The sequence below is a fragment of the Spermophilus citellus genome (assembly GCF_964194105.1).
Source record: "Spermophilus citellus genome assembly, chromosome: 2".
Classification (NCBI taxonomy): Eukaryota; Metazoa; Chordata; class Mammalia; order Rodentia; family Sciuridae; genus Spermophilus; species Spermophilus citellus.
This window is the reverse complement of record NC_138183.1, coordinates 39,390,687-39,403,044: the sequence shown is the minus strand read 5'-3', so window position 1 is coordinate 39,403,044 and position 12,358 is coordinate 39,390,687. Positions and strand designations below refer to the sequence as shown.

At 37.7% G+C, this 12,358-nt stretch overlaps 2 protein-coding genes across 4 annotated transcripts in view; one reads left to right on the top strand and one right to left on the bottom strand.

Annotated features, from left to right (window-relative positions):
* Window positions 1-12,358, bottom strand: part of AQP7 (aquaporin 7) — a 56,725-nt gene that overhangs the window by 8,860 nt on the left and 35,507 nt on the right. The window lies entirely within an intron of this gene.
* NFX1 (nuclear transcription factor, X-box binding 1) overlaps window positions 1-12,358 on the top strand; it is a 71,556-nt gene that overhangs the window by 44,553 nt on the left and 14,645 nt on the right. For both annotated transcript variants that reach the window (XM_081272214.1, XM_081272215.1), the window contains exons 14-19: window positions 1,304-1,423; window positions 3,606-3,685; window positions 6,852-7,082; window positions 8,383-8,456; window positions 9,131-9,232; window positions 9,831-9,872. In XM_081272214.1, coding sequence (XP_081128340.1) covers window positions 1,304-1,423; window positions 3,606-3,685; window positions 6,852-7,082; window positions 8,383-8,456; window positions 9,131-9,232; window positions 9,831-9,872 — 649 coding nt within the window. The remainder of the gene's footprint in view (window positions 1-1,303; window positions 1,424-3,605; window positions 3,686-6,851; window positions 7,083-8,382; window positions 8,457-9,130; window positions 9,233-9,830; window positions 9,873-12,358) is intronic.

The window sequence follows — 12,358 nt, the reverse complement described above, 5'->3', positions numbered from 1 at the left end:
TAGTATTTCAGATATGTTGAGGTTTTTTAAAGTTATTTTTTATTGCTGTCTTACACTCCCTAGATGTATAAAACTTGAGATGTGAGCAGTGACCCTGAGATAGGGGTTAATTCACTAATGGATTCCTCTTCTGATAACTCCCTTCTATGTATTATTGACCTAGCTTCTGCCCTTGGCAGTCTTCTATATTAGCAGTGTTATTAGCAGCAGTTAGTAAGCTATTTGGTCTTGGGACACATTTATATTCTTCAAACTATTGAGGACTCTGAAGAGCTCTTTTCTGTGAGTTATATCTATTGATATCTATCATATTAGAAATTAAAACTGAGATATATAAGCAGTTGATTTATTATTTCATTTTTTTAAGATAGAGAAGAGAGAGAAAGAGAATTTTTTAATATTTATATTTCAGTTTTCGGTGGACACAACATCTTTATTTTATTTTTATGTCAAACCCAACGCCCCCGCATGCCAGGCGAGTGAGTTACCGCTTGAGCCACATCCTCAGCCCTATTATTTCATTTTAAGATAATAGTAATATACGAATTGCAGGTTAACATTAATCACTTTTTTAATTTTAAAAAATCTCTACTTTGAAAAAAATACACTATTGGATGCCTGGCTTAATACAAGATACTGTAATCTCATATCAGCTTCTGCATTTTATCTGTTACAGTGCAGTTGAGACATATAAAAAAAATCCAGCCTCACATAGATAGCTATTTGGAAGAGTGAAGAATGTTTTTTAAACTTTCTTGAATAATTGTGGATACTGTTCTTTGGTGTTATACCAAAACTCAACCTCATTACAGAAACAACATGAGTTAGTATTGTTTTTATTTTGTCACATTAAAATACATTGGTCTCTCTTGTACTTTGAATGGATCTTTTACCCATGCTTGATTTTATAATACAATACACTAATCATTTGGCAGATAAATATTCCCTGGGTTATTCAGATCTTTGAAATATTGACAAATTTTGTGTAATAGTAAAAACTAATTTGTAATAGTAAAAACTCATAGTCATTTATATAACCTTCTAATAGAAATGTGTTGGGAAAAGTATTGGGGAGTTGTCAGACTCAGAGTGGTAAGTAGAACACTTGATATCTGTTTGTGCCTTTTTCACCCGGTCAACTTTAATAAAATAAAAGCTTAATAAAATAGAAACCTTTTTATTTTTAAAATAGCCCTCTTCCAAATTATCTAAAACCACAAACAACAATAAATGTTTGCATCTTCATTTAATATGGCATCCACATCCCAAACTAAAAAAGGATTTTTTTTGCCTTACCTAACAGGTTTTGATGAATTAACCTGCCACTGTGGAGCATCAGTGATCTACCCTCCAGTTCCTTGTGGTACTAGGCCTCCGGAGTGTACCCAAACCTGTGCCAGAATCCATGAATGTGAACATCCAGGTGAGTCCCATTTCCCTATCTCACAGCCTGATCATACCATGTCACTGAGGATGTTGCCATGTAACTGTCTTCATGTGCTGGGGTCATGCTGAGATGGCTGTCCCTTGCTCACTGTGCTTCTGTGAAGGTGAGTCTATTATCAGGGCTCCAGTTTGGACCCACAGCAAAGTCTATTGCTTTATTCTGTGGTTTTTCAGACACACCCAGAATGGTGGAAGAACCCCTACTTGGTCTAGTCTTTCAAGGACTTTTCTTTGTGACCTCCACTTTTGGTGCATATTTCAAAGTTGAACATCTTTTGACAAAATTAAGAGTAACTTGAGGGGCTGGGTTTGTGGCTCAGTGGTAGAGCGCTTGCCTAGCATGTGCGAGGCCTTGTGTTTGATCCTCAGCACCATATAAAAAATAAATAAAATAAAGGTATTGTCCAACTACAATTAAAAAATAAAATAACAGGTTTTTGCTGTTACAGAAGCAATGTATATTAAATAAAATAAAGCAAGAATAAAAGTAATGAAGTCAAAAGGTTAACATTAAGTTGTTAATTATATCATCTCCTAAGAATTAGATACATTTTTCTCTTTATCCTAAGATTTTCTACAATATGGGGTATGTGTGTAACTGGAAATTGAATCCAGAGCTTCATACATGCTAGGCAAACACTCTAATGCCAATATAGATTTTTAATGACAATAGAGTACTCTGTTACATGAATCAGCCAGTTTATTTAATCAGTCTTGTGTTGCTGGACATTTGAGTTCTTTCCACTTTTTCTCTGATAAACTGCTTTTGACACCACCCCAAAAACTACTTGACATCAGTCATTTTTCATATCTGTCTAGTCCAGTTGCTGACTTTTTCCTAGGACTGTATTGTGCCCATTGTTTGTTTTATTTTATTTTTCCATCATTTTATTTTAACAAGCCTCAGAGACAAACTTAAAATAATCAAGGCCCCAGATTTAATACTTTCAGTGAACTCTGATCATATGATTCAGACTTACAATAATAGACCTCTTTTTTTTTTTTTAATTAATAGACTAAAAAGAATAAGCAAATTCCTCATGAAATAAAAAGTCCCTTTCTTCCCTGGAACCTTAGGATGTCCAGCTCTCCCAGCAAAGTTTATAAACTCATACTACAGTGTTCATACAATCATGAAGTAAGTGTCCAGGCCACACGCAACCCCAACCCCTTTTTTCAACGAAGTTCAAAACCTGCTGGGTAATGTCCTTAGTAAGAACTTAACTGCTTGTGAATTTTGTTGTTTTGGCCTGCTTTTGTTCTGCATTCATTGCCATTTTCTTGAGTGTTTGTTGTATATTCAGCATGGTATCAAAGCTTCCGAAGAATTTTTTTAAAAACCCATAGCTTTGAGGTTCTTATGTTTTCCCTGGGAGGAAGAGAATGGTAATTAAGTACACACAACACAACCAACTTGTATGTACATGAACCGGATGGCATGGCAGCAAGCCTTACAGAGAATGTGAGGGAGCTTAGGATAGAGTGTGGTCAGTCAAGAAAAGTTTTGTTGTAGGTGACAAGTTTTAGTGAAGTACCTCTTATTGACAATAATGATATCGAAAGGAGTCAGCATAATTATTTTAGATGGAATATGTGGCAAAGGTATCTGTGTACCAGTGAGCAGTTGTAGCATAAGGTAGAGTGAAAATAATAATGAAGTAAAATGAACAGACCAGGTGACTGTCTGCAGGACATGGTGAGAAAGCTGTCACCTCTCTGCTTCTGGGATTTGGCACATTTCTTCCCATCTTGATTTGGTTTCTCTTTCCTACTCATCTCATCTTTCAACACTTTAATGTAAAACCAGGTGCTTTTTCTGTTCCTCTGTCCACTTAGAAAAATACTCCCTGCTCCAGAATTTAAATGTTCTATTTCATATGCTGTTTACAATATATAGACCTACATGCGTATATTATAACATGTAAATGTTATAAATGGCATATATGTGTTGCTTTGCTTAGAAATCATACCTAATGGGGCTGGGATTGTGGCTCATCTGTAGAACGCTCACCTAGCACCGGCGGGACCCAGGTTGGATCCTCAGCACCATATAAAAATAAAGGCATTGTGTTGTGTCCATCTACACCTAAAAAATAAATTAATTAACTGATTTTTTAAAAAAAGAAATCATACCTAATATTACCTTTCTTTTTCTGCAGTATATCATTCTTGTCATAGTGAGGAGAAATGTCCCCCTTGTACTTTCCTAACTCAGAAGTGGTGCATGGGCAAACATGAGGTAAGTTTTCTCTCAGGTGTTCATTGTTCCAGACAGAGATTTATAATTTAATTACTTAAGAGCTGTTAGTTTCATCATTTCTCAAACTAAACTTCCTCCAAGAAGAAGCTTTCTGTTGCCACTTTTTTCCTTTTTTTTTTTTTTTTTTTTTGTTGTTGTCTGTCCCAATACTGTAGTTCTTTCCAGAATATCACAAAAGTGAAATCATTGAGTAGGTTGCAGTTTGAGTCTGTTTTACCATTCTCTAAACTCATTACAACTAATGAAATTCAGCCTAGTTGACCTTGAGAACACATGCTATGTTCAAAAACAGAACTTCTAAGTTAACTGGCATGAAAGTGGTGTTACTAGCCTAGGAAGAAGTATTTCAATAAGAGTAGAAATGGACTGTATCCTAGCTGCCCAGTTTGTTCTCTCATCCCTATGCAACTCCCCATTCCCAACCACTGGACTCAAATGCCTTCCTCCAGTCTTATTACCAGTACCTGAAGGACTTCCATTCTCATTCTTAATCTCTGAGCCATATTTGGCATTGTCCACTATAAACCTTTAAATCCTTGAAATTTCTATTTTAAAAATGTATATTTAGGGTTGGAGTTGTGGCTCAGAGGTAATGCGCTCACCTAGCATGTATGAGGCACTGGGTTCAATCCTCAGCACCACATGAAAATAAAATAAAGATTTTTTTAAAAAGCATATTTAAAGTTCTGCTTCCAAGAGAGTACTTTACAGGTGGGCAAGAAGGGAATTAGTACTGGGGATTGAACCCAGTATGTGTGTGCTATGCAAACCTCCTACCACTGAGCTATACCCCAGCCCAAGAAAGAGATATATATCCTTTAACATTCTTGGTGTATAATCTACCAGGCATGTGTTGATACAGATACATATTTTCCCCTACTCTGATTAAGATAATATTGTTTTGTAACCTGATCTTTTTGCTCCATAACACATTAGCCAACATTTCTTGAAATTCTCTTGACATCTGTAACAACATGCTTTTAATATTATTTTCTTATCTTGATGGACATATTTTTCTCCACTTATTTCCTGTGAGTAGTTCTCAAGTCATAGTCCTTCATATTTATCTCCTCTATAAATCTCACTTCCTCTGCGAATTTATCCATTCTAAGACATCTATGTGTCATCTTTGTATTGATGACTTAGCCACACTTCTTTCAACAAATATTGAGTATCTACTATGTGCTAGGTAATAGGTTTGGCATATTCAGAAGTTAACAACACTAGGGCTAGGGTTGTAGCTCAGTAGTAGAGTGCTCACCTTGCATGTGGAAGGCACTAAGTTCGATCCTCAGCACCACGTAAAAATAAAATAAAGGCACTGTGTCCATCTCAACTAAAAATATATATATGTATATGTATGTGTGTGTGTGTGTGTGTGTGTGTGTGTGTTTGAAGAAGTTAACTAGCCAAGCATACTGGCACACATTATAATCCCAGTGACTCAGGAAGCTGAGGTAATAAGATCATAAATTCGAGGTCAGCCTCAACAGCTTAGCAAGGCCTTGAGCAACTTAGTGAAACCCTGTCTCAAAAAATAAAGAGGGCTGGAGATGTGGCTCCAATCTTGTTAACAAGATTGACATGACCCTGCCCTTGTGCGACCTTCACTTGGGTGGGAAGCAGACAGGAAAACAGGCAATTATAAATGCAGTAATGTGGAAAATACAGATTACTGAAGAGGTGAAGGGGTCACTGAATGATCATGAGGAGGTAGGTAAGCAATGTGGGAAGAAGATGACAGAGGATAGAGCATTAGCCAGAATTTATGCCTTGGTACTAGAATAGGTAAATGTTTAATGATTAGGAACTATATTCTACCCGAATACTAATTCCAAAACAATTGGAAACATATGTCCTCTTCAAAAGTTATATGTCACTGAAGTTGAAGTGTATTCCTCATTTTGAGGGTTCTTGAAGGAATTTGAGTGAATATGTGAGAGTAAACTTTGGTTCCACAGAAGTAAAATTTTAAGACATTTTTCCTGCAGTGGGGAAATCTGGAACCATGCAATTTCTTGAGAAAAAATAAATTGGGGGTTACTATTGCCTCTTAATTTTTTTAAATGACAGGGCTGCCTGAAGTTATGAGACAATTATTTGGAAGATGTGAGGAGAGTTGAATATTAAGCACATAAAACAGTCCTGCCACCTATCTCAGAACCCTAGGCCAATATTCTCCCCAGCTCCAGCATGTAAAATGGTTAGTCTGTCGACTTGGTGCCTTCATAGTCTGAAAAAGCAAGATGTCTTCTGATCCTCCCAGTTTAGTCACAGAATTTTGGTTTTTTAAAGTTTTCCCATGTTTTTTTCTTTATTTTAATGATGTTTTATTAGTGCATTATAGTTATACATAATAGTGAATTCATTTTGACATAATTATACATGCATGTAATATAATTTGCTCCATTTCAGTCCCCAGTACTTTGTATTTCCCTACCCTCCTCTCTCCCCGTCCCTTCTTTTACTATATTCTTCTGTTTATTTATTATTTTTTAATTGGCACTTTATAGATAGAAATAAAGTTGGAATTCACTGTGATATATTAATATATGTACATGATATAATTTTGGTCAGTTTCATTCCACAGTTCCTCCCTTTTCTCATCCCTCCTCCCTTACCCTCTGTTCCCTTTCTCTACACCACTAATCTGCCTTCTTATTTTCATGCTCCTCCTCCTTTTTTCCTTTCCTTATTGGTCATAGCAGTTGTTTGTTTGTTTTCAAGAATCTTTAGTTGTAGACAGACACAGTACTTTTGTTTATTTATTATGTGGTGCTAAGGATCGAACCCAGTGCCTCACATGTGCTAGGCAAGTGCTCTACCACTGAACTACAACCCAGCCCAGTCATAGCAGTTTTGAAGTACTTCCTAGTTATCTGATTTAATTTCCTGTTGCCTACCTTAGAAAGTTTGTCTCCGGTCACACTTAGCTGCTGCCACAAATTTTTTGGATCATAGCAAACATAATTATTATTAAAGTTCACATTTATTTTCTTGTCAAACTACTCCTTTTTGACTTTGAAAATCAAATTAATTGTTTTCAAATAAAAAGAGCAAAGTTCAAAAATGTTGTAAAGGTAAATTAAATCTCACCCCACATCCCACACAGAGATGAGAATCTGGCTACTTCTGTCTTTCCTAGTTACGAAGCAACATCCCCTGTCACCTGGTTGATATCTCTTGCGGATTACCCTGCAGTGCTACGCTACCATGTGGGATGCACAAGTGTCAGAGACTCTGTCATAAAGGAGAATGTCTTGTGGATGAGGCCTGCAAACAGCCCTGCACCACACCCAGAGCTGACTGTGGCCACCCATGTATGGCATCTTGCCACCCCAGCTCACCCTGTCCAGTGACTGCTTGCAAAGCCAAGGTGGGTATTTCTGACTTCAGATGGAACACTGACTCTGGGGCTGCTAGTGAATCCAGAACTGACTAAGCAGACCCTGGCCATGCACCTTAATCAGTCAGGAAACATTGGTTGCAAGGAACTGCAAGTTAAGGTAGCAAGAGAAAGATGGTATAAATCATAAAGATTTCTATTTGCCAACTTGGTATGGCCTTTTAGTTCAGCAGATACCCTACTGTCATCTGACCACATTCTGTGTCTCCCTTCAGTCACATTCTCAGGAGACCCTGTCAACTCCATTTATTCAACAAATGTATAATGTCTGAGTATTTAAAAAAAAATTGTATGAGGTAATAAACATGGTCCCTTATAATTTGATGGTCCAGATACTAAGTAATTAATCAGATAGATCAGATATGGTATCATAGAGGAGTAGTTATATCCTTAGAGAGGGTGCTGTGGGAGCATGGAGGAAACTTGGCTGGATATGAGGGATCAAGCAAGGCCATCTAGAAGGGATGAAAGCAGATGAATCTGGTGGTATTGGCTAGACCTCAATTGGTTGCCCCTAGTGCAAGTATCCGCCTCTGGTTCAGTGGTATAAACTTCATTCTGAGCCTTCATGCCGGATTAAGAACAGAGTAGTTTCTAGAAAGGGGCATTATATATAGGACACATCCCTCCTAGCATGTCAGCTACCGCATTTTCAATTTACATATGTTAGCTAGGAACAGTGGCACACATCTATAATCCCAGATGCTCAGGAGGCTGAAGCAGAAGGATCATAAGTTCAAGGCCAGCCTCTGGAACTTAGCAAAACCCTGTCTCAAAAATAAATTTCTTTGGTTGGAGTGGGTGTACCAGGGATTGAACTCAAAGGCACTCAACCACTGAACCACATCCCCAGCCCTGTTTTGTATTTTATTAGTGACTGGGTCTCACTGAGTTGCTTAGCGCCTCACTAAATTGCTGAAGCTGGCTTTGAACTCACAATCCTCTTGCCTCTGGCTCCCAAGCCACTAGGATTACAAGCATGCATCACCACACCCAGCCAAAAATAAATAAATAAATTTTAAAGGGGATGGGGATGTAACTCAGTGGTAGAGTGCTTACTTACCTAGCATGTGTGAGGCCGTGGGTTCAATCCCATTAACCCATGCACACAACAAAGAAAATGCACATGTGTTAGCTTCTTCCATCTTGGAATGTGGCTGCTCACTGACTCTCTTGCCATGGTTTGGTTTAAGAGAACTCTTACAAGCAAAGCCTGCTTAACACATGATTCACATGTGCTAAGAGTCGTTCCATGTTAATTTTATTTCAGGTAGAGCTACAGTGTGAATGTGGACGAAGAAAAGAAATGGTGATTTGCTCTGAAGCATCCAGTACCTATCAAAGGTTAGTGCTACAGAAATGTTAACAATTGGTAGATGTAGATGAAGGGGATTCATGTGTTTATTGGAAGATCCTTGCAAGTTTTCTAAAAGTAAGAGAATCTTTTTCTTCTCTCTCTCTCACTTTCCCCCTTTTGGTCTTATTAAACTATGAGATAAAGAAAAGATATCCTGAAGTTAGATAAATTGCTTTAATATCCCACTGCCTAAAGGTGCCCCTTCCCCAGTCAAGTTTTTCTAATTGTTCTGGGAGGGATCTTTTTAGCCTTTTAAAGTCTTGGAATTTGTGTGGTCATACAGGGATCTGAGTGCAGGGATGGAGGTGTTAGGGAATGACTGGTATGGGTATTTCTGATTAGATGTTGAGGTAGGCCTTAGATATAGGACTTTGCAAATACACAAACATCAAATTGGCTATTTATGAAAACCTGCTGAGTGCTGGGCATTGGCCTGAATGCTCAGGTGTACTGAGGAGTTGGGTTACCTCATCACTTCCTGTGTAACTGCTTAAAACCTAGTGAGGACTCATGCCACAAACAGTAGGTAGTTTGTAAGATAGGATTCCAAGGCCACACAAACTGTCTTGTGGTGGATTGGCTTTAAAAGCGGTGTTCTGTGTTTCTAGCATGGGGAGTTTCTTGTGAAACTGCAATGTCTATTCTCTTTTCAATATTTCAGAATAGCTGCTATTTCTATGGCCTCTAAAATAACAGACATGCAGCTTGGAGATTCAGTAGAGATCAGCAAGTTAATTACCAAGAAGGAAATTCAACAAGCCAGGTAATTTTTAAAATGTGTAAGGTACCTTCTTTCTCTAATTAGACTTGGTTTCTCATGGGTAGGGCACATTCATTTATTTCAGTCTCCCACAATGGAGCTCACTCACAGCAGGTATTCAATACACTTTGATGTTGAGACCATACCCACACCAAACCCAAGGAGTCCCACTCAAGATGTAGCTAAGACCAGAGGATATTTTCCAGTTTCACTTTAGACAGTTGATAGAGTAAGCAGAGTCCTAGATGTGCCCAGCCCAGCCCACAGGAAAACAGAGAATCAGAGTGGTGGCTGAATATAAGAAGGGAGGTGGGACTGCCAGAAGGGTCCATGGGAAGCATTTTGAAGGCAGAGCATCCAGAGAACATGCCCATTGAGGACTCCTAGATTTCCATAACCTAGAGACCAGGGGAAACAATGAGATTGACAGGGCAGAAGTTGCTAATGAAACCTGAAAAGTAGTTGACCTCACAAGCCTCACAAGCTGGCCTGAAGAAAAGTCCTTTGGCAAGAGTCTGCTGTGATCTAAGTAAGACTTTCTTGCTGGATAGGAACTGTAGAACCTGTGTCCTGACTAATTTTTTTTCATTTGCTTATCAAGGCTAGAGTGTGATGAGGAGTGTTCAGCCTTGGAAAGGAAAAAGTAAGTGGTTTCAACAGCTTGTTATCTACTTGTCACTGAGCCCTATTAATTAATGGGAGGAAGCAACCCTTTTGTCACTCAACATCTACTCTGAGTCTTTCACTGCTGTCAGAAAGAGAAATATGATCGTCAAGAATTGAATTGTCTAAGGATAAACTACTCAGGTAGTTTCAGCATATTTCAGAAGCATGAGCTGGGTGGATTTGGGCATGATGCCACAACATAATTATTTAGTGACTGGCCAACTTCCTGATTCCAACAGAGGTAACAATCTTAAAATGAATTCTGCTCGGGATGTGGCTCAAGTGGTAGCACCCTCGCCTGGCATGCATGAGGCACTGGGTTCAATCCTCAGCACCACATAAAAATAAAATGATGATATTATGTCCACCTAAAACTAAAAAATAAATATTTTTTTAAAAAAATGAATTCTTTGTATTGAAGTACAACATATAAGTGTAAAGATCAGTGGGCTACAGTGGTATAAACAATACTGAAGTCAAGAAGTAGAAAATTATCAGAGTCCTCTCATGTAGCCCACAAAATTGTCTGTCCTGACTTGAGTCTTGTCTGTTTTTGAACTTTATATAAATGAAATCATATGGTTTGTGTTTGGTTTCTTTCATTACATTTGTGACACTCATTTCTGTTGTTGCAAGTAGCAGCACTGAATTCATCTTCATTTTTGCATATTATTGCATTAATATATCAGTAACCATTCTGCTATTGGGCTGTTACAAATAATGCTGTTAAGAACTTCTTTTGTGAGGTGCTAGGGATTGAACCTGGGATCTTGCACTTACTTTCCAAGCACTGTGCCTCAGAGCTACATTCCCAACCCCCAAGAATATTTTTATTCTTGCTTTGCTATATATACTCCTAAGTTTATATCCAGTGGAAACAAATAACTTAGGAGTACAATTGTTGATTAATAAAGTATGCCTATGTTCGGCTTTAATAGATTCTTCCAAGTGTTCAAATTGGTTGTGCCAAACTACAGTGCTTTCAGCAAAAATGCTGTTCAAAGTTCCTTTGCTGTGACTCTCATGGGAATTTTCTAGCGAGTGCTATTCAAACCCATGCCCTTTTAATAACCATCAGTTAGTATTCTTAGTTGTAAAATGTGAAGTAGGAGTCCCAGATGTTCAGAAATGTTCTAAATTCACAGGTGTCCAAAATATGAAAATATGTCTTTGTGTAGTTGAGTGGTAGTATTATATAGTAGTCTGAGCTGTCCAGAGCTCCAGAGTCGGATTATCTAGATTTGAATCCTATCTTTATAAATCACGTAGCTTTATAACCTTCAGCAAGTCACATATTCTCCCTAAGCTTTAATTTTTGTTAAAAATTTGTATATTAGTGACAATAATAATATCTACTTCCCAGAGTTTTTGTGAGGATTAATATATTAAAATTAAGGAAGACATATAAGGCTCTTGTCACAAGCCTGACACATATGACACATAGTAGTTGCCCAGTAAATATTAGTTACTGATTTAAACTGGCTTTTGCTTTTTTTTTTTTTTTTTTTTTGCACAGTGCTGGAGATAGAATCCAGGGCCTTGCACATGCTAGACAAGTGATCTACCAAAGAAAAGAAATGCAAATTTTAAAAAGAAAACTCAATCTAAAGTTAAAATATATGTATATTTCTATTGCAAAAATCGAAAACTAACAGGCCAAATTCAGCTCACAGACAGGTTTTAATCAATGTTTAAATCTGAGGGCTGGGGATGTGGCTCAAGCGGTAGCGCGCTCGCCTGGCATGCGTGCGGCCCGGGTTCGATCCCCAGCACCACATACAAACAAAGATGTTGTGTCCGCCAAAAACTAAAAAATAAATATTAAAAATTCTCTCTCTCTCTCTTTAAAAAAAAAACTTAAATTTGAATTGGTGGCCTACTAATAAAAACATCAAAGGATCTCCCTCCAAGAATTCTGAAAATTAAGACTGTTTAAAAAAAAAATAGGAAAATTTAAGCCATTGCATAGCATGTGTCTATAAACCCACCTATTCAGGTGGCCAAGGCAGGAGGATCACTTGAGCCCATGAGTTTTGAGACCAGCTTAGGCAAGATAAGGAAACCGTGTCTTAAACAAACAAATATGGTACATATGTTTCCCAGTGAAATTCTTTCTGCTTTTATTTTCCAGATTTTTGTGATGGGATTTTAATTTTGGTGTTTATATGTCCATTTTATGATTTGGGTTTTTTGTTTTGTTTTGTTTGATGCTGAGGATCAGACTGAACACATTGTGCATGTTAAATATGCAGTCTGCCACAGAGCTACCTTCCTAGCTTAGGTACCTATGTTAAGCCTCAGAGAAAGTCATTCCGCATTTACCATTTCCAGTAATGTCATACACCAGCCTTCTCTTCCCCAAATAATACAAATCTCTAATATTCAGTTTGCTCAGACCCGCATAGGTCTTTTTTTGTTTATATTAGTCTATGAAGACAATGGCACATCTTGTTTTGTTTTTTT